The sequence below is a fragment of the Sardina pilchardus genome, chromosome 19 (assembly GCF_963854185.1).
Source record: "Sardina pilchardus chromosome 19, fSarPil1.1, whole genome shotgun sequence".
Taxonomy (NCBI): domain Eukaryota; kingdom Metazoa; phylum Chordata; class Actinopteri; order Clupeiformes; family Clupeidae; genus Sardina; species Sardina pilchardus.
In genome coordinates, this window is record NC_085012.1 from 6,390,632 (window position 1) to 6,416,577 (window position 25,946).

The 25,946-nt window shown below is 42.9% G+C and overlaps 3 protein-coding genes across 3 annotated transcripts; 1 reads left to right on the top strand and 2 right to left on the bottom strand.

Moving 5' to 3' along the window:
* Positions 1-381: 381 nt before the first annotated feature.
* On the bottom strand, positions 382-19,635 carry avl9 (AVL9 homolog (S. cerevisiase)). Its single transcript, XM_062521365.1, has 16 exons — positions 19,434-19,635; positions 16,847-16,967; positions 14,681-14,766; positions 14,500-14,571; positions 13,063-13,152; positions 12,791-12,857; positions 11,763-11,803; positions 11,547-11,585; positions 11,253-11,322; positions 10,525-11,054; positions 10,069-10,203; positions 9,199-9,418; positions 5,784-5,901; positions 5,585-5,638; positions 2,733-2,821; positions 382-2,500 (listed from the first exon to the last, which is right to left on the bottom strand). Exons 1-16 carry the CDS (start codon positions 19,515-19,517, stop codon positions 2,376-2,378), a joined length of 1,941 nt encoding a protein of 646 aa, XP_062377349.1. The 5' UTR covers positions 19,518-19,635; the 3' UTR covers positions 382-2,375.
* A 468-nt stretch (positions 19,636-20,103) lies between these two features.
* Positions 20,104-22,429, top strand: lsm5 (LSM5 homolog, U6 small nuclear RNA and mRNA degradation associated). The gene is made up of 5 exons (XM_062521076.1): positions 20,104-20,228; positions 21,202-21,297; positions 21,440-21,467; positions 21,568-21,640; positions 22,146-22,429. The coding sequence occupies exons 1-5, from the start codon at positions 20,183-20,185 to the stop codon at positions 22,176-22,178; spliced, it is 276 nt and encodes a 91-aa protein (XP_062377060.1). The 5' UTR covers positions 20,104-20,182; the 3' UTR covers positions 22,179-22,429.
* A 444-nt stretch (positions 22,430-22,873) lies between these two features.
* psme2 (proteasome activator subunit 2) lies at positions 22,874-25,921 on the bottom strand. The gene is made up of 11 exons (XM_062521502.1): positions 25,711-25,921; positions 25,228-25,260; positions 25,038-25,100; positions 24,862-24,948; positions 24,662-24,704; positions 24,487-24,584; positions 24,191-24,259; positions 24,019-24,086; positions 23,881-23,935; positions 23,631-23,717; positions 22,874-23,070 (listed from the first exon to the last, which is right to left on the bottom strand). The coding sequence occupies exons 1-11, from the start codon at positions 25,756-25,758 to the stop codon at positions 22,990-22,992; spliced, it is 732 nt and encodes a 243-aa protein (XP_062377486.1). The 5' UTR covers positions 25,759-25,921; the 3' UTR covers positions 22,874-22,989.
* Between the last annotated feature and the right edge of the window lie 25 nt (positions 25,922-25,946).

Here is a 25,946-nt window from a genome sequence, read left to right on the forward strand (position 1 = left end):
GCACAAACAGCCGCTCAATAAAGCCGGCCAGCCACCCCCCCACCCCCCCCTCCTGCCCATTAATCTCAAAGTCATGGGTAAGGTCACTTGGTTCATCCGGTCTGATGGTGGTGGCACAGCATTGTTGTTGAGTGGCACGTGGGTGACATGTTTTTGTCTGGTCATGCCTCTGCGTCCCACCCACCCCCCCTCTGCCCGGCTTTTGTTAGGATGACCTATATCTGCACAGAGACGGGCAGGCCTAGCACCAGGCTGGATGGAAGGAGGAGCTATGGCAAAAGATGGACTGCAGGCGGTTGTTGTTGTTTTCTTCAGATTTATGTTTAAATGTCAAACTCTGTCCCTGTGTACTGAAAAATAAGGGCGTGTCCACCAGATGAATAGAATTATTCCTGTTTATTACATCAATATTATCAATATTATTGTCTTAATTTTGTTTTCTCTTGACTTCAAAAGCATTTATCAGGAAAATAGGTTGAGAATTATACAGCTCTCGTTGGAAAAGGAATACATTCATATTTTATACATACACACGTAAATACTTTTATCAGATGATAAAACGGCTAATACAGCTTTGTGTGCAATAGCGATATTGTTACTGGTCCAGGGGAAAACATGATAAAAAGGAGAGCATTGGATGTTGTCAATTAAATTAATAGAAAATACATAAACCTAAGACATCCTCAATTTAAGTTAATTTAGGTCTATTCAGCATTCTCACCAAAAACAATTTACAGTTCAAATGGGTGTATTGCAAAGCACCCATGCAAATAAAAAGCAAATATAATAATAGGTCAATGCATTACATAGTCCGCACTCTCAGTCTAAGACCTTCACTGTTTTACATTTAGTCCTTCATCAAAGAATAAGATTTCTGTACAGTCTCAAAAATACAGTAGGAAATGGGGAAGGGCTGACCTCAGGGTCATGCTAATGCATACATTTCAATGTTATCCAATCTACCTCTGATGTCAAAGGTCAAACCTTGAACATCATCAGAACACAAAGCCTCCGACAGGACAGTCTATATCAGAGCAGACTGCAATGAACACCTCGAATAGACTGAGATCTCATCAAATTGATGTGACAGCCCAAAGGACTGGCATTATCATGGAAGAGGTCTCGGTAAATAACCCTTAAACTAGTAGAGATCTTACTAGAGAATGAAATCACTCCACTGCTAAGAGGATCCGTGAACGCTGAGGACGTCCAGCCAACATCCCCTTAGATGGAGATACTGGGCCACCCAGAGATACATGTAACTGCCACAGGTGATAAAGGGCCATGGGTCATTTAGTCCGATGCCATACTGGATTGTCTTAAACTCAGAATGATATCACCCAGTCTGGCATCTCTCCCAATAGCCTCCTGTTAGACAGCAACCTCCTCTGGAGAAGCTACTATATATACGGTATATATATATATATATATATATATACGGTCAGCGGTACCATAAGAGGCCCTTCTATAGTGATATGAGACCCCAGCTAGCAGCTGTAGCAGGACCTATAACATGGGCAGGGGAAGTTCTCCGTTAAAACTCATATAACCACCAAATCTTCAGCAGCAAAAGAAAATCCCGTTCGGTTCATACGATGCAAAAATAAAGCCAGCTATTCTGGCCTACAGCAGTGCTCACGTGCATGTTCACTCCCTGCAGGGAGAACTTTGACACACGTGCACCCACCACACACACACACACACACACACGCACACACACACGCACACACACACACACACACACAAACACACACATACGCACACACACACACACACACACGCACACACACACACACACAGATATACACACAAACAGAGATAGATACATTAACAAACATAAACATACTGTACTCCCAGAACACCTGGACTTGGATCCTTCATGATCCCACTCCAATTGAGTCCATTCAGGTTATTTTGAGGGAATATAAAGGGATTAAAAGATCATTACAGAATTCTCAGGGCCAAGGGCTTCTGTCTGTCATTTTTGATCAGAAGGAACAAGTGTGAGATGCGTGGCCAGTTCTGGTTAGTGGTGGTAACGGATGAAGATCGAAATGTACTTTAGTGTGGAGATGGCATTTTACTCTGCCTTGACGGTGAAGTCCAGGGTTGACAGTGCCTGATGTATCAAGTTCATCCTGAGGCTCAAGTTCAAGTGAAGCCATGGATAGCATGGTAGCAAATGATGGCTGGAATACCAAGAATCCAGTCGCGGTAGAACATCAGTGCTACCTGAACCATGAACCAACCTAAAGTTATCTTAAGCAATCCAAGGATGTGTGGCAGGAGGGGTGATCGGTGTCCCTGGCTTGCCTCTGGATCTGGTTCGGTTACATGCTGGAGGTTTATCATAGTTCACAGAGGAGGTGTGGGTGTCACTCGTCGGGAGCTAGGGTCTCAGGACAGGTTGGGGAGGTCACAGCAGCCGGCTGGGCCAAGGTGGAGAACCATGATGACATGGCGGACTTTGCACTGGTCAGGGCGTCCCCCACAGACTGGCCTGAGGGAGAGGATACAAGAATCAGCTGTATTGCCTCATAGAAGGACTCAAAATAGTTGGAAAACTGTTGATAATAGATAAAATAATTTAAAACATACAGTTAATACAGTCAAATGTGCACAGTTACTAATCAAAGGAATGATGCATCCAATCAATCGGCAGCGAGGAGGGACGATGGCATCACAACACAACATGAAAATGGGAATGCTTCTGGTTTTCCGTTTCCACTTACCTACAGCCTTCCCCGTCTGGACGACACTCCGGCTGGTGGTCATCACAGCGTTGCCAATCTTTTTCCCGCGCTCACTATTTTGCACCGAGCTGGAATACCACAGAGGACAGAAAATAAACAACCATTAAAGCCAAGCGTCCAAAAATACATCCACTCTCACACACGGTTGCATATCTAAATGCTCCCTTCCTGGTATTAAGTTTCCTTGCCATTAATTGCAGTTTGAGATATTAGGTAACTATATGGGCACTTGGAGAGTGCAGACCGCAGCCAAGGCCAGATGCTGTATGGCCGACTGGCACAGCAGCTTTAGTGAAAGTGAAACTAAATTCACAGATTTGACCGGTGATTTGGATCTGCTCAAAATGTAACGGCCTCTTCATTAGTTCATGCTACTGTAGGTTTAATTCAAATCAGGCCAGTTGGTTTGGCCAAATCCAGCCTACAGACAAAACCGCACAAAAAACTATAATCACTGATTTAGGTGATAAAAATGTTCACAGGCCAGGTCTCAGGTAAGTAAGTATTACACGTATCTTAATTCTATTTATTTGTAATTTGTATAATATAATGGAGAGATCATCTAACTCAGACATATAATCACCTAATGTATAAGTAGCCAACAACAGACCAAAGAGTGAGTGTGCAAACTATCACATAACAAAACAAACTTGTGAAAAATCCTCATTCAATTCATTCACTATATTATGGATTCCTCGAATGCTCCAAATAAAATTACACTTTAAAAAGAGGTCTTTATCCAAACAAGATGTTTCCTGGGGACCCACAAGAGCCCAATTGCTACGCCACCAGTACTGATGTCATGACTACAGGTAGAGCTCCCGGTCTCTTGAATCCCAAGACTAGAAAAGGTCTCTAGGTCTGGTCTCTGGCCGTGGCTGAGGAGGAGCCATGCCTATGAAATGTGATGAGGCTCCTTTGTAACACTAGTTACCCTTCTCTGTTGTGACACTCAATACCAGCATTGTTGGCCTCATATTCAATGCTACACACTTTCCACTGAGGGCAACCCAGTGCTGCTGACTGTGGCCATTGAAATTCAAAGAAAGCCTGACGGCCCTTTTCCTGTCCCTTTTCTTTTTTTTGTCTGTTCACAAGGGATAGAGGAAGTGACTTGGGGTAAATGTAGGCCAACACCAAGCATGCACTCATTTTCTCCCTGTCAGTCACCTGCTTGGGACTGAATTTACCCATGATGCAAAGTGCAGGAGGGGAAAAGGTCTGGGCAAAACAAAGTGCGCTTCACATGAAATATGACTTCTTGTGTTAGTTCAAATACAGAATAATATATTTGATCTATTTGAGCACTAGTTGAGTGACCATGTCTGTTTATTTGTTTACCAAGGCATTACGACAAAGTTCACAGGGTGCCTGACACCCTACCCTGGACAGGAAGTGAGAAGCCAATATATCAACAGCAAGTAGCCCTGCTGGGGTTCTCACCATAAAGCTATCAATAGATGAGGACGGATGAAGACACCCTTACATGAACCCCCATTAGCACACACACACAGGCACACACACAGGCACACACACAGACACACACACAGACACACACACAGACACACACACACACACACACACACACGCACACACACACACACACACACACACGGCGCAAATATGCCATGTGTAATCCTAGAGGCTTTCATTTTAAGGATGGGGCACAGGGAGAAACCCTATACCAGCCCAGATCACCTTCCCACTCTGAACTTCCTGGAACCAAACCAACCGCGCGCACACACACACACACGCACACACACACACACACACACACACACACACACACACAAGCAAACATCCACAAACAAGGAGAGCGATATGCTAGATTGTGCTAGACTGAACTCTTTAGTAAATGATCTAGCTGTGAATATAAGGAGGCTTAGGTTTATTCCGTGTCCATCATGACAAGCAGCAGCTCAGTGCTCCGTATGGACAGATGAGAGGCCAGGAGAGGAGGACGTGAAGAGCTGCTGAGCTCCCTAACGTGTGAGTGAATAGACCAGCAGACACTTTTAGATGGACTACGCTGACACAGAACGAGGAACACAGCAGGTTACAGTGTTAGAATCCTTTGGGAGCATTTCAGAGAGACGGATGAGAGATGATGACATGTATCATCATGACTGCATCAAATCAAGAGAGTTTTTTCAGAACACTGTCAAGTTAACTCCTGAGCCTGATGGCAAAACAGATATGTTCTACTTCCACTGACTACCACTGGGTGGCAGCATGTTATTGGCATTCCACTTTCAACAGAAATAGTTCTAGAGTAGTACACCGCACTCTCAAACACCAAGGTGCCAGAAGAACATCTGCAGGCAGAATATCTAGGAAAAAAATCTCTGCACACTTGGATCCATGCAAAAAATGTGTTTTACTACCAAGCTTTTGGTCCTTAGACCTTCATTAGGGCATTCATCATGAATGCCCTGATGCCCTAGATACACTTTCAACAGAAACAAATTAATATGGTGCCTCTGGCAACGTCTCTAAAGGTATCACATGAACTCATCACAGTGGTCGAATCTAGATTTCATATTTCCTTGTATCGCGGTATTCATTTCACATCCGCTCTCCGATGAATAGCAGGGAACAGACGAAAGCGAGGTCAGAATGGGTCACTCTCCTCAATCCTCGGGGCCCGTTCCCACTGATCTATAACTAACACTGGATAGACTATCCCATTGTTGCCGCCCAATCATTCTTTATCTAGATTAGTGAGGACGAGGATCGAGGAAGGAAGGGAGGGTGTATAAAAGACCAAATGAGAGGCACCCAATGTGTCTGAATGCTAAAGGCCCAAGTGATACAAAAGCAGCAGTACTCACTGTGAGAGACGAAGCTTCATGTCCGCTACACTGTACTGGCCAAGGAACGGATGGCTGTGGGGGGGGGGGACAAAAACAGACAGTGGTAAGGACCCGTAAGGCTAAACAGCCACAAAAAAAAGATGATTCTGTTTTTAAACAGCACTACAATTGGGGTACAACTTGCTTTGTTACTGTTGTGTCATTCACAATGTCTTACCCAGGTGTGATCTCAGTCATGGCTGGGTGCTTGTTGCTGTACCACACTCTGAAGTTGTGTGTGATCTTCCAGGCTGAGACGAATGGAGCTCCATAATCAGCCAACAGCTTCTCATTATCTGGATGGAGCAGAGGGCCAGGCTTCATTACACACATGAATTAATGAAGATGCACAATTCATCAGCTGATATCAGTGAAACGTGCATCTCAATGGCACTGCCAAGAACGGCGAACGGCTAGATCAGCGTGAGCCATGACTGTACAGCTGTGTGTGTGTGTGTACGTGTGCATGTGTGTGTGTGTGTGTGTGTGTGTGTGTGTGTGTGTGTGTGTGTGTGTGTGTGTGTGTGTGTGTGTGTGTGTGTTTGCTTACATGTTATCATTATCCTGAAGTGTGAGGAAGAAGAGTGAAAAGATGTGCTCAAGACTATGTTTGGCATCCCTCTGCTTTATTGATGTTCATACATGTAGGCAGGATTCTCCCATTTGCCCTCAAGTCTTTTATATCCACACATGTGGCAGCCGTGGTGTACTGGTTAGGGCTTCGGGCTTCTAACCGGAGGGTTGCTGGTTCGATCCCCGACCAGTCCACCACGGCTGAAGTGCCCTTGAGCAAGGCACCTAACCCCTCACTGCTCCCCGAGCGCCGCTGGTCGGGCAGGCAGCTCACTGCTCTGGGTTGTGTGATTCACCTCACTGTGTGTTTACTGTGTGCTGTGTGTTCCCTTATTCGGTTAAATGCAGAGAACTGAATTTCCCTCACAGGATCAAAAAAGTATATATTCTATTCTTCTATTCCAGTTATGTAACTTCAAAGTGAAAGCAGCCTAATGGATGATTTAGGATGGATGGATGAAGCCAGACAGACAGATATACTCTGACCTTTCACCTTTCCTTTAAATAATAACTTTCTTTATCTAAAACAATTCTTTAAGATTGTGTTTTCCCTTTGACAGTTCTAAAACAGTGTCCAAGGAATTAAGCATAAATTGTGGCAGCTGCTAGTGAATGTAAATGATCTATTTGAGGCTGTTGCTTGTCCATTAAGGGACTCATGTTGACCTAAATTATTCAGTAATGAAGAACTTGAGAATGTGCAACTGACATGTTGTATTGTCCCCTTCTCCTACAGAGACCAGTTTAATATAATGGCATACAGATGTGTGAATGTTTTAGAATATACACACATATATTGCAGCAACTGTAGCAACATTTTTAAAATGTATGATGTGTAGCATAGAATTTGTGCACCTGCAATGAAAAAGTTCTAACTCTTGTGTTGTGTTTACATGGGATAAACTTTACATTTATTGATATACTTTTGTGACTTTGTATGTAATTGTTGTTGCTGCTACTTGTGCTCAGGAGTTTCCACCAAGTGTACATTCACGCTGCTTGTATTGACCACTGCTCCCAGTGGCCACAGAGATGGGATGCATGCATGTACACAGGTCACACACCTACAATTACTCTGCTGCTTGTGTTGATGGCTGAATCTCAAAATCCCTCCTAAGGTCTAAGCCCTGAACCCTAAAAGATTGAAAGGATATCAGTTGGTAAGTGATTGAGTTCCAGAGACTGTACTGGCTCAGTGCGCTGATAGCAGGAATGGGGCAGCGCTTGCTACATGAAATTGATGACACCAAAAACAAATTGTACATTATTTCTGTTTATGGCAATCGTCTACTACATTGTTTAAGCCTCCAGGCTTTCTCTAATGGCAAATCTGTGTGTCACGTCACATTACTATGAACTGTTGGCCATCCCCCTTGGGTAAAGTCTGCAGAAATGCACTTATTGAAAGGGCTCAAAAAGTATGTGAGCAATGAGCATGCCCTCACACTCCACAATTTGGCAGTGGGGCAGCCCTAGGCCCTCACAAACCTCATGGGAATGTGCTTCAAAATCTGTCAGTCCGTGTGTATGGACTTTGAGATTAGGCCATTGTCTCCACAACCTGAGTCGCACAGCCTGTTGTATTCGTTACTTAATGCACAGGAGACGGACATGAAGTAACGTATGCATTTGGGATCTGGGATGGCTACCAAAGCGAGACAAGAGCGATACAGTAAGACACAGTAAAAGGAACTTTCTACCCTTCATGTCGTCAAGGAGGGAAGTTTGTGAAATAAAACCACCTCAGTTTTATCCACCTGGATCAAGTCTTCACTCACTGAAGAACAAATGTACGAAAGTGTGGTCTGATACCACAAGCTCGGGACCTGTTACAAAATGATGAAGCAAAGCCATCATTCCATATGCCCTTGTTTGTACAGGCACACACACATGGTGCTTTGAATAGGGATCTTTAGACAAGGTTGAAACGGTGTTGTGGTGCTCCTTCCTTTTGCTATTTTGACTCAAGTGTGACACAGATGTTTCATTGAGACCTCAAGAAATGATTTAAAATATGTGACCTCTAACTAAAATTATTTTTATATACATAGATTGTGAAAAAGAGAGAAAGTGGACAAACCCTCTGTCACTGAAAAGCAGATTTGAAGCTGTGAAGTGTGGTGGCTTGGAATTTCCTGAGGACTCTCAACTCTCAGCCAATTCATACTCCACTCCTAATTTTATGGCTACATAATTTAAAAAAGTTATGAAAAAGCGGTACTTAGCTGTAAACATATTTATTACTGCAGTAAAACTGGATTTTTTTTTTTTACTAAAGAGGTCTATGGGAATTGAGGACTGACTCCCTTTTGGAGCCAGCCTCAGGTGGCCATTTGAGGAACTGCATGTTTTGGCACTTCCGTGTTGGGTTCATTTTTCAACACTGGAGGTTTCCGCTTGCATACATACAACTTCCTTCTCCACTTAAAGAGGCTTTATACTGACACTTAGTGGTGTGGTTGCCAAACACATTCAGAAAGACAGGACACACTAATATCAACCATGTACTCAAACTAATTAACCAGATCCAAGGACCAACAGAACACTATTTGGGAGAAAACTGGCAGAGAATGTGGATGATTACTGGAGCTTGCAGGTTGTTTGTCAAGGCATCTGCACTAAATTAGAGGATGATGGCCGGATGCAGAAGTAACATGCTGCTCCATCTTAAATAGTGGAGTTGAACATGCCACATGCTCTTTGTACCCTTGTGTGCCCTACAGAACATTATACTGTCCTTCAACCCAATAATTATACTTCTAGTCTTGCATACCTGTGCATGTGTGTGTGTGTGTGTGTGTGTGTGTGTGTGTGTGTGTGTGTGTGTGTGTGTGTGTGTGTGTGTGTGTGTGTGTGTGCGTGCGTGTATGTGTGTGTATGTGTATGTGTATGTGTATGTGATTACCTTGCTGTAGCGTGGAGGAGAGCAGTGAGTGCACATACAGGTTGAACTGTGCTCTGAGTGTGCATGTGTGTGTGTGTGTGTGTGTGTATATATGTGTGTGTGTGTGTGTGATTACCTTGCTGTAGCGTGGAGGAGAGCAGTGAGTGCACATACAGGTTGAACTGCGCTCTGATCCACTCATCGCCTCCCTCCCAGCCGGTCCCATCCAGGAAGACGTCCTCGCGGTTCTCGGTCACATGCTTGACCAGGTAGTCGGCGAAGCGCAGGTCAGCTGTGGTCAGACTCAGTATCCGCCTCAGCTCCGGGTCCTGGATCTGGATCCGGGCCTCCTCCACCTACACACATCATCACAGACTCAAATCAACGGGTCAAACTGTATCTTGGGCCCCGGCCTGGTTGGGGCACCTGCACCGTACGTCAGCGACCCGGGTTCAATTCCCGCCCCGTTGTCCTTTCCAGATACCACCCCTACTCTCTCTACCACTCACTTCCTATCATTCTCCACTATCCTGTCACACATTAAAGGCATAAAAAGCCCCAAAAATATACTTTTTTATAAATGCTTATATATATACTAAAAATGGTGTCTTGTGCATTACGATAAAACAGGTGAAACTGAGCAACAAGATTTGGGCACTGACAGTTTTGAAAGACTTGATGAGCATGACGAGCAGTCTGTGTGAGTGAGAGGAGTGAGGAGAAGAAAAAAGAAGATGAGAGAGGAAAAGAAAAGAGAAGAGGAGAGAAGAGAAGAGGAGAGTGAGGAGAGAGGAAAAGAAAATAGCAGGAGAGAGGAGAGAGGAGAAGAAAAGAGCAGAGGAGAGAGGAGAGGAGAAGAGAAGAGAAGAGAGGAAAAGAAAAGAGCAGAGGAGAGAGGAGAAGAGAAGAGAAGAGAAGAGGAGAGAGCAGAAGAAAAAAGTGAGAGGAGAGAGCAGAAGAAAAGAGAGGAGGAGAGAGGAGAAGAAAAGAGAAGAGGATGACTCACGTCTACTATGGCATCACTCAGGTGCCTCTGCTGACGAAAGAGGATGTTGGTTGCCCCAGCAACAAAGCCCCGTATAGTCACATCAGAGAGCAGATGGTGCTGCTGCAGGGCCATGTACGGCAAGCACAGGTAACCCTGGCAACGCAGATCACAGTTAACACCGCGCAATATGACCTGAGAGACACTACAGAGACTTGCTGCGCAACTTCTCCAAAATGAGAGTCCAGTTTTGTTGTACACGTTGATAGATTATCAAACAATTTCAATAGTTTTAACGTTATACAACATATCAAAAGGTAAATTTCAAAACATCTTCTTGAATTTATTTCACAATATTTCAAATACATTTTCATAAATGTAAATAACTTGGTTGTCTGAATTTCATTGCATACATTAGCCATGCGAGTGATTCAGTTTGATTGCGAGCATATGCACATGTGCATGTCCCCCACATACCTTAGTGAATATGGCGAGAGGCAGGCCGTACTGGTCCTCCTCCAGACCGGACAGCAGCCCCTGGGTGATCACGCCCTGGCCGCCTGCGTTCGACTGCGGCTGCACCGTGATGGGCACGCTGGGCTCAAAGGCCTCCGAGTCCTGCTCCCTGATGTCCGGCGCCGACCCGGACCCCCCACCGGCCGCCTTCTCCTCCTCCTCCTCCTCCTCCTCCTTCTGCTGCGCCTCCTCCAGCACGCTGGGGTCCAGCGTCTCCCAGTCGCTCTCGGACGAGTCCGGGGAGGTGCGCTGCGGCGGCTTCAGGAGGTGGGCGTCGTCCCTGACGGGGCTGCCGGGGGAGGGCGCGGCGGCTTTCGGGGTGTCTGCGGCGCCGCCCTCCAGCTCGCGCGTGGCATTGGCGATGTCGGTGACCGACACGGACACAAACTCCTCGGCGCCGGGTACGGCCTCGATGACCGGGGGCAGCTCCTCGGACACGCTGCTCTTCGGCCTGTAGTGGGAGGAGTCAGCCAGGCCATGCTCAATCATGCCTACAGCGACACAAAGAGGAGCAATGAGACTGTGAGTGAGAATAAAGCACATTACCGTGTCCCTTCCTCCACTTTAAAATAAGAACAAATCTTCAAGATAGTCAAGATTATGATCTGACCCCACCACAATCACTCATTTTTTGTGTTGTCTTTTTGCTCTGCTGTGCCATCTTTATAACGGAGTGTCCAGCAGCTTACCAGGGAAAAGGGACAGCACAGTCATTAGGGCGCCAACAAGTCTGTTCACTGGAGACACATAGAACAGGACCTGCAGGATGAGATCAGAAGACATTCATTACCAGCCTGATTGGACTCTAGGAGAACTCTGCACTCATTTACAGCACGGTAATTGCTTCCTTTAGAAAAAGGAAAAGATTTCTATCAAGCACATCCAAAAGGAATCTAGTTCTTCACAGCAAAAACATCATAAGGGATATTCTTGAAGCACTATTATCAAACTCAAGTGTAAACATAATGTCTAAGAGGTCTTACCTTCTTCTCCAGGAGAATTAGTTTAAAAAGAATGAGGACCTGGGGGAGAAAGGGAAGAGAGAAGGCATTGTTACAGAGACTCTGGTGGGATTAACAAAACAGGTTAACTCAGAGAGCCCTGGAGTGAACAACCGCTTGCATGAATTCTTTGTGGCAAAATCTAATTTCTGTCAGGGATAAAGCAGAAGCATGGGTTTCAAGAAATGGGAGGATTACCTTGTGTCGAAAGTGCAATATTAAATCTCTTGGAGACAGTCCTGTAGCAACAAGGGGGGAGAACAGGCATGAGATTTATTTCACCTGATAGAACTATTTTGGAGGAATTACACCGCACTCACAATAAAGAAGGTGCCAGACAAACAAAAACTGAGAGGATGCCCTGAGGATGGTTGTTTGACCGAAATCTAGGCTGGCAATTAAAACTTGCATGAATGACTGAAGTGCGCAGGTTATTTAGAAGATTACCTGATACAACTATAAAACCTGTGCTTCTAAACTTCTACCGTAATTTCCCAGCTATTAGCCGCGGTTTATGCATTGATTTTGCAAAATGTATTCAGCTATGAGGTTGATACACGGGGGCGGTTAATATGGTATTAATATGGTTCTGTTTTTTTTTTTCACTTACATAAAATACTGTCTTGCCGTTTATACACAATGCAGCTAATACACAGGAATTGACTGTAAATCTAACTGAACAATGAGATGTTTTTTTTTCTTTCTAAGCAATTTGCTTAGCTTTGCTAATTAAGGACCACGTATGCCATTGTTTAAGACATGATGTATCAAGGTTAATCACTGTTAGAACACTGATCATTTACAATGAGAACTAGCAGGCTTTACAGACAACAGAGAGAGGTCTGAGCTCTTCTCAACACTTCTCAATTGTACCGTTGCCAGACTGTGCACACACAAAAGCCACCGAGCAGCACCTGCTCACCTCGTCCTTCCCCCTGAATGTTTTATTACAAATGCCTCTGGCCCTGAAACCCTGACCTGCAGACTCTCTGTCCCCTCTGGCAACCCCCACCCGACCCAAATCTCACATAGCACTCTGGCAAGGACTCAGTTGCAGGTAAAGATCTTGATCACTCATTCAGTTGCTCATCACTTAGAGCAGCTGAGACTTTGCTGCTTTTCTGGACTGGGAAATGACTAACACAGCTCTTGCGTGGTCTAGCAGCAGTTATGGATTGTTGTGTGATGGTGTTTTGTGCCAAATGAGGACAGTGAGACAGATTTACCCAAGTACACCTGTGATCCATCCAGAGACGTGCCTCGCAAAGAGCCATTCATGTGTTCATACAGTTCCTGCACAGTCAGAGAGAGAGAGGGAGAGTGTGAAAGAGGAAGAGAGAGAGAAAGGGAGAGAGAGAGAGAGAAGAAGAGAGAGAGATGCAAAGTAGAAAATACTTGTAAAACATTTTTTTTACTTGGTAAAAACTAATAATGACAACAATAACAGCACTTTTAAAAATACATTTTACATGTGTACCAACTGGATGCATATACATACCTTTAAAATGGATATCTGGGAGAAGTCTTTTTCCTCAAAGTAAGCATGAGTAATGAGCTGTAACTTGGCCTGGAGGAGGCCATACAAAGGCTGGGAGAGAGAAGGAGGAACAACAATACTGTAAATAGCTGATGTTGCAGTACAGTAACTGACATGTTGTTGCTGTTGATCGTGCTGCTGATAAGCACTACTGTCCATGCACCACATCCCACTTCACACACATACAGTAGACACACTCAGTAACCACACACACACACACACACACAGATCGAGCCCTGACCATAATGCTCCCTTCAACATGCTTACTAATGGGGAACTTTTGATGTGTACATAGTTTCTTCCTCATATACCATGACACAAAGTTCAACGCACCATTTTTACTGATAAACTAGAGGAAAAAACAGGTATGTCAGGTAAAACAGGTAAAGTAGGGTTGTCAACCTACTTCTAGGGGCTATTCATTGTAAGTCGCTTTAAACAAAAGCATCTGCTCAATACCATGACATGCACATTTAAACATACTGATCTACATTTGAGGGAGGCACGTGTGAGTGAGTGAGGGAACACAAAACCAGAACTTGAGCTGAAAACTCAACAGCTTGCAAGCAACAGGATCCCTCCAAGCAGACCTCTCAGCCACTCCCCTCAGTTCCCAGAGCACTCACATGGCAGCTGTTCCTACACTGTACATTTTGAGCATTCCTTCTGGACGAGACCTTTCTCACATCCATGCCCCGATACACTCGCCCACACAACAGCCTAGGGCCGCAATTTCATGACAAGCAACTTCAAACTTTGTGGAATAAGATGAAATCTATATATGAGCTCCATAAGGTGGCAGAGTAACACATAATAGAGTGTTATTAAGCTCTGTCAATATTAGCAGACTTTTATCTACCTTTAGTAGATGCAGACAGCCATACATAGTACACCCATACATTAGTATTTCTTTGAAGCACCCTGAACTCCAAACTGAAAATTATGCACGAAGATTCGGATTTTTGGTTATGATGATCTATTTGTTTATTTATCACCAATAACTATGGGATTTGTTGTGAAGCACATGGCCATGAGAGCTTAAAGGCAACAGCTACATACAGGCGCAGCATGGTGTCCCATGATGATAAAGGGGGGGGGGGGGGTTGGGGGGGGGGGAGTAGCTACATGAACCTCACATCAGTTCTGTCAGTGTGGCCTGCACCCTCTCATGCATTTACGCACGCACGCACGCACACACACACACACACACACACACACACACACACACACACACATTTTGAGCATTCATAACACACACACACACACACACACAGTCACACACACACACACACACACACACACACACGCACACGCACACGCACACGCACACACACGCACACACACGCACACACGCACACACAGACCAGTTGTCATAAGGCTCTCTGTCAGCTGACTCACCACTCGACTGAGGACACACACACTCTTCTGCACCGTTTCCCTGGTAACATCTGCCTGCCGCACCTTAAGAGCCTGGAACGAGAGGGAGCTTTTTAATAACATGTGAATGAAACATGAAAATGTCAATGGAATTGAAATACTAGTACTCTTAAGAGCAGTGCTGTATGTATAACACGTTTACCTTGGCCTCTATCTGTCTGTAACAGGACACACCATAGACACATTTCATCTCACCGTCCCGGGGTGGTAAATGGAAGTAAACGGTGTCTGAAACAAAGAAAACCCAGTGAAATGTACCATCCAGCACCTTAACAATAAGACAACTCAGTTCAAAACCCAGTGAAATGTACCATCGAGCTACCCTGGAAATCCAGAGTTCTCGCGAGATTCAAGGGTCTAGTTTACTACCAGGCTACCATCCAGCACCTTAACAATAAGACAACTCAGTTCAAAAGAGAACTTTAGTCAGGTCATTAAACTTGAGTTTCTTGTTCGACCTTTATGGCATCAACAATAGCATGACTCAACACATCTTAAAGGAAATGGATCAGCATTTAGGAGTCATTGGGAGTCATAGGTCAAACTATAGGTCAGTCAACACCTCACAGGCCTACATTTAAGTACACAACAAAAGAGAATCTATGAAAGGAAGATTTACACACAGAACCAACAGCAGATTGTACTGGGTAGAGAAGCTGTCCTGACACAGTACAGCAACAGGAGGACATTTTTGTACAAATCGTAAAAACTAAGGCAGATGACACAGACAACAAAAATAACAGAACAACAATAACACGTCAACAGTAATCAAAATAATAAAACAGTGCTAAAAATAAAACAGTATCAAACAAGATAGACTGTAGAAGAGAGGAGACTCAGATGTCAGGGAAATGGGCAAATTAACTTTGGAGCGTTCCATGTGTGCTCATTCACTGATGTTTTTTCCAAATCACTGAATAGAGTCTTAATTTCAGCAGGGAAAACAAACCCATGACACAGGGACAGCTGAGGCCAGAACCCAGTGAGAAAGACCTCGCACAAGAGGCAGCATCACTCAGGAACCTCTACGGAGTGCAAAACCGTGTGGGCAGAGTGGTAGAGAGGTAAATAGGCCTCTGTCCTCAAAGCAAAGCCACAAATTCCTGCATCCTTATTTAGTCTTGTGAGGAACTCACGTTTGGTCAGACTCTAGTTCCCCAGCCTGTTCACAGCTCAATGCTTCACTCACAGCACAGAGCTTCTCTGCAGAGTTATCTCCTCATCATGCGACCCAGCCTACAGCTTTGTTCCTTTTAGCTATCAAACAACTGAGACGGGCCCCGGCAGTGGCGCGACTGGCTGGGGCACCTGCACCGTACGCCGGCGACCCGGGTTCGATTCCCGCCCCGTGGTCCTTTCCAGATCCCACCCCAACGCTCTCTCCCATTCACTTCCTGTCTCTCTTCACTATCCTATCATTAAAAAAAGGCATAAAAGCCCAGAAAATATACTTTACAAAACAACTGAGACGACACCTCTTACTATAGCCAACATCTGGCCATGCTTCACCATAGAATCTATTAAAACAACCAGTTTTGCTTTTAAGCAACAATATGTTTGGGTTTAAACCAGCACACTAACTAGTATGCATGCCTTGCAAAGATCAACAACAACAACAACACAGTTGGCAGGCATGCTTAAATGCTAACAGGTGCCGTCATGCTGCAAGAGGGGTGAACCATCTCAAACCACATAGCATCTTAGGCTAGTGCATAGGCTGGGCAGCTATGAGAGAATGGCAGGCCATCACATGACCACACACCCTTAAACTGACATGCAACATCAATAATAATGCCTCTCCCAAATACCAGAGGTGCATTCAAATTCACAAACATAGGCGAACAAATGCAAACAGGTGCATTCAAATTCACGGGAGTTTGACAAAGGTAACAATGCTATTACCGTTAGAATGGAATGTTGAGTTGACACCAAATAATTCAAACTGAACTGTTCAAAGAAACCCACGAACACAAACATTTGCCACTCTTTGCCTAATCTGAATGCACCTCAGGCTTTTGGTAAGCCTCAACATAGGCCAATGAAGTCAAACATACAGAGACTTGTGGTGGCATTGAGGTGAATATTGTCTGCTATATCCCAACAAGAGGAACAGAGGTAGCACCATGAGCAAGTAGCAGTGTGGCGGCTATGAGTAATCTACAGTCAACAGTTATGTGCAAACCACTATTTATATAAATAGCCTGATGTCTGTTAAATAGTCTATTAAAAGCATCTGGGCTTTCAGAGAAAAAACACATTCACAGATGGCCTAATCTTCTTTTCCCCTCTGATTCTGGTCCAAACTCACCTTCTTGGAAGTTGTGTGCCCCATCCGGAAGGCAAAGGAAGGGGAGGTACTTCCACTCCTCAGGAAGGAGACCGCTGTCATGGCCCTCATCAGGGATGATGGGAGGATATGAATACTCCACCTGGCCAAAACAAAATCACAGTGAGAGAGGCTCCAGCCATGCAATGCATGGATGCTTAAATTGAACAGCTTGTCATGTTACAGTGAGTGGATTGGTTTTAAAAAGGAAACATAGATCAGAATGCCTTTCTGCAGTTCACAGTCACAAGTTAGAAAGGTTATTAAGCTTTTAATTATTTTACTTGATACTTTGGAGTTGCATAATTCACACTGAACTATACATATTGATCCTACATCAAAGCCCAGTTTGGGTGGGGGAAGAATAATGCCAAAATAAGGTTGTTGGTGGCCAATACAATAAAGTGACTCTGCTCAACAACCCATTATAGATGAGGTATCAGTTGCCCATGTCTTGGCCACCATAGACATCAGGGACTTATCATCACTCACTAAATGGAAAACAATTGAGCCCAAGTTTGGTCACTAACTCACTCACTCACTCACTCCCACTTTGCAAACAGTAGTCTACAGACAGGTATCAACAACGCAAGAACGATAGAGCTGCTGGCTCACATTGCACTTGGATTTTTTTTTTACTTTGATCTCTTCTAAAAGAGACCACTGGGCAGATGTCAATAATACATGAGTAGGGGTTGGCTCTCTCTATCTCTAACACACAGACCTACAGTATGTAAGATGTGTGTGTACAGTATGTGTGTGCTTCTTTTGCTGCCTCTGATAGGAAATATGAATATACACAATGTGCCAAAGACAGACTCTGTACGGTTGATCAGCTAGAGTAATAGAAAGGTCACGCTGACCTGAGTCTAACCTCTACCTCAGAGAGCGAGTGACCGAGTGAAACAGAGAGAGAGAGAGAGAGAGGACTGATAAAAGGACATGTTAGAGCAAGCAAAACATGCCGAAGTAATGGAATTGATACAGACTGTTAGATTGAAAAGGATCGGGAGGGAGAAGAGTCTAACCGGGAGACAAACCTAATCTCTTGATACTCCGAGGGAGGCTCGTAACCCCTATCAGGTGGAAGCTAATACCTCCCTCTCCCTCTATCTCTCTGCCTCTCTGAAACGAGGCCAGATTAAACAATGCACTCCTTCCACTCAGCAGGTCTAATCACATACAATAGAGTGTGTAAATGATCAGCAGGGGGTCAGACCCTCTCAGGGCAGGACTTAGTACCTTTATTAAGGTAAGTGGCCAACAGCTGTGCTGCCCCCCCATGACCAAACCAAAAACACACCCAGTGCAAACCCGGCCTAAGACCCGTTTACAAAAGAAAGGCACAGATGGCAAATAACAGCTGAGAACACTAACTACCTCTCTGTCTCTCTCTGTCTCTCTCTCTCACACACACACACACACACCCTCTCTCTCTATCTCACACACAGACACACACACACACACACACACACACACACACACACACACACACACAATTTAACATATATTTATCCTTATATTGCATCCATTTGAAGCTTCCCTACAGTGAAATGTCAAAAGCCTATACCTATGCCTATGTCCAGGCCCAGGCATCTCCTCTTGATAGGTTGATAGTACAGTGAAGCTTAATTGAACTTTCAATACAAATGTTTACTCAAAGGCATATGCTCAGCCTTCTTACTGTGCCTTCCTACTGTGTCGCTACAATAAAGTTTATATTGCATGTTTAAGTCAGTTTTCTAGACATTCTAAGTGCATGAATTAACCTAATATGAGCAACGTCACGATAGACAGACAAACTGATTCATACATTTATGAGCTGCGTGTTTACCAGACTGTTTACCAATACATGACTGTGACTGTAGCACACGAAACAGAGTATATCTTATATATAATATCTTCACTGCCATTGGCTCCTTGTCCTCACGCATGACTTGTATTTACAATGAATATGTCTGCATGAGTGATATATTTCTTCCATTACATAATCCAGACGAGTGCAAATCTTGCCAAAGGGCGAAAGAGCGGCCACCACCCCTGCTTTCTGTGTGAAATTAGGGTTTGAAATATTTCCATCAATAAACGCTTCACGCAGTTCTGTGATAGAAGACTGTAAAAGAGATGAGTTTCCATCCTGCACTGATGTAAAACCGACGTGATCTAATGTCACCACTAAACCAGTTGCTGCAGTTTGTAACGTTTAGCCTACTAAAAAACAAACCGTGTCGACCTTTACACACCCTCGTAGGAGGCAAACACTAAGGAAGTAAGACAATTTGAAGGATGCATAACATTGTACAGAGAGCAAGATTATCAAGATATCATGATATCATTCATTCCCTTCACTGCTAACTAACCAACCTAGCAGTCGCTAATTCTATGGAGGGATTGCTATTTGTTTACTTTTTTCATGTTAACGATGGTGTTACACTGCATGCCAAAACTCTTTTCCAACAACAACGTGCAACTAACACCCTTACACTCAATTTTGATAATCTGACCAAAAGTTTTCAAGTCAGCTCCCTAGACAAGCTAGTGAGCCCAGCAGTGACATGCCGACCCATACCTGACAACCCTTCTTGTGATGAAATCCAACCACCACGATATGTAGCACGGGCCCTTTCACTTCATCCTTGCCATGCGATTCCATGGCCCTTGTAACGTTAGCTGTCTTTATCTTGATATTCTGTAAAGTGCCAAGTGTACACAGAAAACAGTGACAGTCCTCTGCGAGACTCGATGGCTGTTTTCAAGCTCGCAGTCACAAGGAACAGGTTTGCGCTTCCGCTTCGTGTGACTGATGGGGTTTGCATGACGTCAACCGTTATTTTTCTCTTCCGTGCAGCGCCATCCTTCGAACCTAATGTGCAGTGCACTGCAAGTTATATTTTACTGTCTAGGCATGCATCTAACTAAGGAACAATCTCTGAACTGATTAATAGTAGTAGCAGAGAATGTCTAATAAGGGACGGGCTCTGGTAGTAGTGTGGTATCATGCTGTTAAGACGCCTGAGAACCAGAAGCGTGTGCAATGCAATGGCTTTCAGGGAAAGTCGTTCACTTTCTGTCAAATTCAGTGATCCCCAGTCTATTCAGCACTGAAGGTTCAGATTACTTCATGGGTAAAAGGGACATCTTTTTATAATGACTCCAATTTCCTTTGGTTATCTTCAAAACATTCTGCTACATTGGAAACAGTCGGCCTACAGAGAGAATTTCCGCTTTAAATCGATTCGATCAGTAACTGTTTAGTATCCCTACCGTTCGACAGAGCTAGATCTGTGATTGATTATTCAGTCTTACACACTTTCCATCATGGCGGCAACACCTGCAACAAATCCTTCTCAACTGCTTCCACTGGGTACGTTTGTTTGCCTTTTCCCGCGAATTGAAGGGAAATGCATTGCTATATGTTTGTAAGAAGAGTTGAACAGCTGCGTCAAACTTCTTTGTTATTCTAGTGTATAGCAAGTGACCAATGTTACTGAGAATAGTGTTCTCAGATCCCCCGGCTAGCTAGCAAAGTTAGCGAGATAACGTTAGGTGTGCGTCGAAGACTCTGATAGCAGCCTATGAAGCTGCGCATCGACGTGAACTCTAACGACAAGAGTCTACAGTACTTCATCAAACACGAAATAAGCGTGATAATGTAAATGGTTGCTATGTACTTCAAATGTATCGTATTAATGAGAGCTCACTGAGGAGCGACTAACGTCGCATTTGGCTGGGTTTGAAAAGTTGAGTTACACACAACACGCTTTGAGCTGCAGTTTAAATACATGCTGAGATATAAACATACATAATACGTGCGAAAGGAATTATATGAACTTTATTGTAATAGTACAAGGTCTTCATAAGCAAGTTTTTTTCTTAAGAAAAATCAAATTAGAGGATGGCATAGACGAGGCATGTTCAGGAAAGGGAAGAAGAGACATTACCCCAAGACTGAATTGGACCCAGCTTGCCTTTGCTTGACTGTGCCATATTATCTAATACCCACTCAAGTGACATTGGTACACAATCCCCTACATCCCCTTCAAGCTATGTTGAGCTGTGGCAATCATGTTTTCACAGCCTGAAGCAAAAATAGCTATAGTTACTAGCTCTGCAAAGAAATAAGTGTCATCATCAGACTGTAGTCTGGCTATCACCATATTAAGCTCAATTTTTTAAAAGATTTAACATTAGTATGGGGAGTCTGCCTGAGCTGCCGGGCGATATCCAAATTCGCCAGCAGGTCAGGCAGGGTTCACCCAGCCCAATCAGACTGTCCATTTCCAAGCAGAATTGATAACACAAAGATGTATTTTTATAATGTTCGCTTGTCTCAACAGAACTTGTGGACAAATGTATCGGTTCCAGAATTCACATCGTCATGAAGAATGACAAAGAGATTGTCGGCACCTTACTGGGTTTTGATGATTTCGTCAGTATCCTTTTATCTATTTGTAGGACTTTTTGAACGGAGATTGATTTACAGGTAGGTAGAGACTAGTAGGGCATGGATAAAATAGTATCTGTTACAGTTGCTGCTACAATACTTCCAAAATGTTCCTTGACTACTGGTCTCAGACATGGTGTTGGAGGATGTTACAGAATTGTAAGTATAATTTTTATAGATTATTACATCTGCAGTCATAAGAGAAAACAAATGTCCCTTTCACTTGACCTGTTTCAAATTATTACCATCTTTTCCTCAGTGAGATCACACCAGAAGGTAGGAGGATAACCAAACTGGACCAGATTCTACTAAATGGCAACAACATTACAATGGTAAGTTTGAAAAATAAATAAATCACAAAGTTTAATTATTTTAGAATGAACAATGTTTCTGTGGCAGTGGTAGAATAGTGGTTATGAAGCTGGGCTTGCATGCTGTAACCCGGAAAGTACTAGTAGAAGCCCAGGTTCAATTCCCAGCTTCCAACAGTGTCCCTTCCAACGTTGTGCACTTAAAGCCTACTTTACACTGACAGACTTTGACAAGATTTGGGAAAGATTCTTGAAAGATTGAAGATATAGTCTTTTAACTAATGCCCCTCATTCAAGCTTTACTCAAAAGACTACAATCTTTCAAGAATCTCTCCGAAATCTTGTCAAAGTCTGTCTGTAAAATAGACTTTATCCTGAGTTGCTCCGGGCACAATGTAACAAAGCCCTTGTAATATAATTCTTACGTAAGTCGTTTTGGAATAAAGTATCTGCTAAATTAATAACTGTAAATGTAAAAGTCTGTGCGTTGACTTTTTTAATACTGATTTTTTATTTCATTTTGTAGCTTATTCCAGGAGGTGAAGGCCCAGACGTTTGATGTGCGCCTTTTTTTTCTTCTTTTTTTTTTAAACAAAATTTCCCTTTCCCTCATTCATGTATACTTTGTTTTTATTTTGATTTATGTTGTATTTTTGTAATTGGTTTTCTAGTGGAGCCTTGGAGTTTTAATTTGGACCGCTTCATAAATTGTAAATAGGCTGGATTATGTGGCAAGTGATGGAGAGGCTCCTTTCACCGCTGAGAGTCTTGGTTTTGTTATGAATAAATTCATTTGTGCCCAATGTGGAACTAGACTGATTGTTTTTACTTGTCCTGGTTTCATATTTGTATTATTCTCAATCGTTTTTTACCAGAAAGGGCTCTGATAATTTCCCACAATATGTTTTAAGGGCTACTCACACCAGGAACAGTAACTATAAACTCCACTCTGATATGCATATACAAGCAAACACACAATAAGGAGAATCTCTCCTCATGTTGATAAATGTGATGTTTAAAATGTGATGGATTCAGCATGAGTATGGTAATACAATACAATAACGGAAAAAAGTAACAGGTTTTAGTTATCAGTGTTAACGACTCTTAACACTGCTCAGGTTTTTTAGTTGAAGGTTCTATCTGTGCCTATCTTGCATAATAAATCCTGTGCAATTTAAATTGAGGAACTGAATGAAACTCAGATCCCTGCTTATGATAAACATTGTGTAATCTTAAAGGATCACATCATAACAATTTCACTGTATGAAGGGTGTTTTATTGGTTTGAAATAGAGAACAAAACTAAACTGTAGTTATGTTGGAATTGTAGGCACTGGTAATGCAAAATACCAGCTTAAACATAAACAAAAATCAGTACATGGAGGGTTTCTCTTCTCCCTTTGGGTTGGTTACTTTCTCCAGGTTCTTGCTGATGATGTCATACAGTTCAGCCTAGGCAAAAATATACGTTATGTTATATGTGATATTGTCAGGATGTAAATCACTTTAATTTATTAACCTTTAAAAACAATGTAATACTAAGAAACATACAATGGCTTTCAAAAAAAAAAGAAATGGCTTAAACATAATACATTAAAAGGGAGTTGGCACAAAACTTAAACTACAGCATAAAAAGCTGATCGTATGAATAATGGAATGCCTGTCTTCAAAGTAATATGCCTTGCCAGGTCTATGGTTTACTGTAACATTTCCAGTGTTCCTGTGCATTCTACTTCTTTACATTTGAGTGGGTGTGTGTTTGAGGTGCACAATACCATTTAGTGTCGCCTCAAAACTGCATAATATGTTGTCACTATATTTGAGTATGCACTCTGACTTCCATAACAACCAGCCTGACTCTGTCATTGCGGTCAAGCTGTAAATTGATACCCTGTAGAGTTGTTGGGTGTGACGACTCTCTCTCTTTACTCGATAGAATCACAAAAACAAACGTATTTCAGCTTTGAACCCCCCCCCCCCCCCACACACACACACACAACCTGATTACTTACATAGAAGCCACGGATGTCCAGGATAATCACTCGGATCTCAGAGTACACGGCTTCATCTTTCTCATGGACCAAAGCACGGTAGTCCATCTAGTGGTACATGTGTGAAGGGGAGAGGACAAGGAAGCAAGTGTTAGTAAAGCACACCATAATCATGTCATGTTCTACCCAGACCTACTTAGTAATGCTCATTTGTTTCGCAACAAAATCTAAAAGCTGCAGTACTATCAAATGTACCAAACGGTCATCTCACCACATGAGTATCTTTGGAGGCTTTGGCAACTGCGTCACCCCTTTCTGAGAAGTATCTAAAATCACCAGAAGAGATTAAAGGAATGTAGTTAGGCCATTCTTAAAATAACAATGTAAAAAGTGAAACATTTACACTTACTTGTTTATGTTAGTCTGAAATCCCTCCACTTTGGTCTTCACAGCAGCTATCCTTTCCACAATTTTTTCCTTGAGAAAAGGAGGAAAACAACAATATTGAAACGAGACATAAAATACAAAGAAATGTAATGGATTGTTACAGCAATTAGTGATTAAAGTGGAAATATTCTTACTTGAATGGCAACCCCAAAGTCATTTCCATCTTCAATTTTGGGAATGAGGTGCTGAATCCAACAGGATACCTAAGAGATATCAGGTCAGAACACCTTCATGATGTACTTTTTATGTAGACAACACAATTTATAATTGGATGTATTGACATACTAAACAATCTGAAATTGTGTCTGTATAGGTGCTATACTTTTAAAAGATTTGTTGAAACCAGAGGTGCCAGCTCATGCTATTCATAACTGAGGAGAGATAGATAGGTAGGTGCGAGCTCCAATAGACAAAATGTGTTTGTTCTTACTGTGATACAGGTCTCCTTCAAAACCACAATCTCTGGTTTTACTATGTCCAGGAGTTTCACAATTTTCTCATTTCCCTTGATGAAGCCACATTTTGGAGCTGTAAGATAATAGCCAAAATTAATGCAAATAAAATAACAAGAATAGCACATTATCAAGTATCAAATGTACCATTACCCTTTTTCTTCTTCTTTTCATCTTCTTTATCAGTCTCCATCTCCTAAGAAAATAATTTGTGTTAATGAATTATATTTGCATCTCCTTGCAGGAAATCTTACAGTATCAAGTAAATAAGTTAGGCTACTGTCCACCTCTGCTGATAACAACCCCTAACCCCAAATCCATACTCAGGTGAATGTGTATAAAGTGCTGCTGACCTCCTCCTCTGGGACTGGGGGATCTGGGATGGGAATGTCCAAGGGGGCATGGATAGAGGAGAGGTCTGTGATGCAGAAGCGTTCGTCCTGAGAGTAAGGATGCGAAAAAGACATCGAAAAAGGGATTAGTCGAGTAAAACAATCTATGGATTACCCTTAATGTCACGCATGCATACCTGGAGAAAGTCGTCCAGTTGTGCAATCTTCTTAGGGATGTGGTTTGAAAACAGATTCTCAGCCTGAACATAAACGTGAAGATTCCAATGTTATTGCAATTAGATTTAACAGCACATGTCTTACAAACTTCATGTGTATGCTATTCAAGATCAGCAACATACTGCTAGAAAATATGAATTCTGCTCCTACCTGTAGATAGAGTGACTGGCGAAAGTTCTCAACCTGAATGGGGAGAAAAAAGAATAGGATAAAAGTTAAGAGTTTGCTAACTTGCATTTGATAATGGCTACGTACAGCTACAATAGGGAAATACCAGGCCGTTTACACTTTCGATTTCAGTTGCTGCGCGATGACTAATGAATTTATAGCAAAGAGAATAATTGTGTAGGTTATTGTGTTTATGGAGTCTGTAACATCAAATCATCACGTTATGTTCACGTTATGTTCATGCATCATACGCTATTAGCAAAATATTAATAATCAGTATTTTGTTGTGCCCTCGGCATTCACATACAGCGTGGCCTATAGCCCACACATTTGACGTTGATAGCACGATGAAGCATAACGAAGCTTTTTAATAACCATCATTCATGAATAACTTTAATGCACATTCAGCGCACGGACTGTAAAACATTTTTGTGAATTAATTAACTGCCTTGCTGACCATCTTACCTTAACTATATTCTCGCGACTTATCTTGAGCACCGAAGTTTTAGACATGTTGACTTAGTAACTGTTACAGTGTATGTAAAACTGAACCCACAACAATGATATCTTAAATAGGCTCAATATTTTCCACTTTTTAGAGTATCAATCACAGACGATAAAAGAAGGTCGCAGTTCGTGTTGTCCTCAATTTCCTCTTGATACTTTCGATTTGGTGATAGCTGCACCTGATGCCACCTCCT

Excerpts from the sequence above, each read along its gene's own strand:
- avl9 (XM_062521365.1), bottom strand. The coding sequence starts at position 19,517 with ATGGAATCGCATGGCAAGGATGAAGTGAAAGGGCCCGTGCTACATATC. Across the intron at positions 13,153-14,499 it reads TGTGTGTCCTCAGTCGAGTG|CCTTTGTATGGCCTCCTCCA; the intron begins GTGAGTCAGCTG and ends TCTCTCTCCCAG. Across the intron at positions 2,822-5,584 it reads ATGAAGCTTCGTCTCTCACA|CTCGGTGCAAAATAGTGAGC; the intron begins GTGAGTACTGCT and ends GTGGTATTCCAG.
- lsm5 (XM_062521076.1), top strand. The coding sequence starts at position 20,183 with ATGGCGGCAACACCTGCAACAAATCCTTCTCAACTGCTTCCACTGG. Across the intron at positions 21,298-21,439 it reads GGGTTTTGATGATTTCGTCA|ACATGGTGTTGGAGGATGTT; the intron begins GTATCCTTTTAT and ends TACTGGTCTCAG. Across the intron at positions 21,468-21,567 it reads TTGGAGGATGTTACAGAATT|TGAGATCACACCAGAAGGTA; the intron begins GTAAGTATAATT and ends TCTTTTCCTCAG.
- psme2 (XM_062521502.1), bottom strand. The coding sequence starts at position 25,758 with ATGTCTAAAACTTCGGTGCTCAAGATAAGTCGCGAGAATATAGTTAAG. Across the intron at positions 25,101-25,227 it reads GCCAGTCACTCTATCTACAG|GCTGAGAATCTGTTTTCAAA; the intron begins GTAGGAGCAGAA and ends GTTTATGTTCAG. Across the intron at positions 23,936-24,018 it reads TTTCAGACTAACATAAACAA|ATACTTCTCAGAAAGGGGTG; the intron begins GTAAGTGTAAAT and ends TGGTGATTTTAG.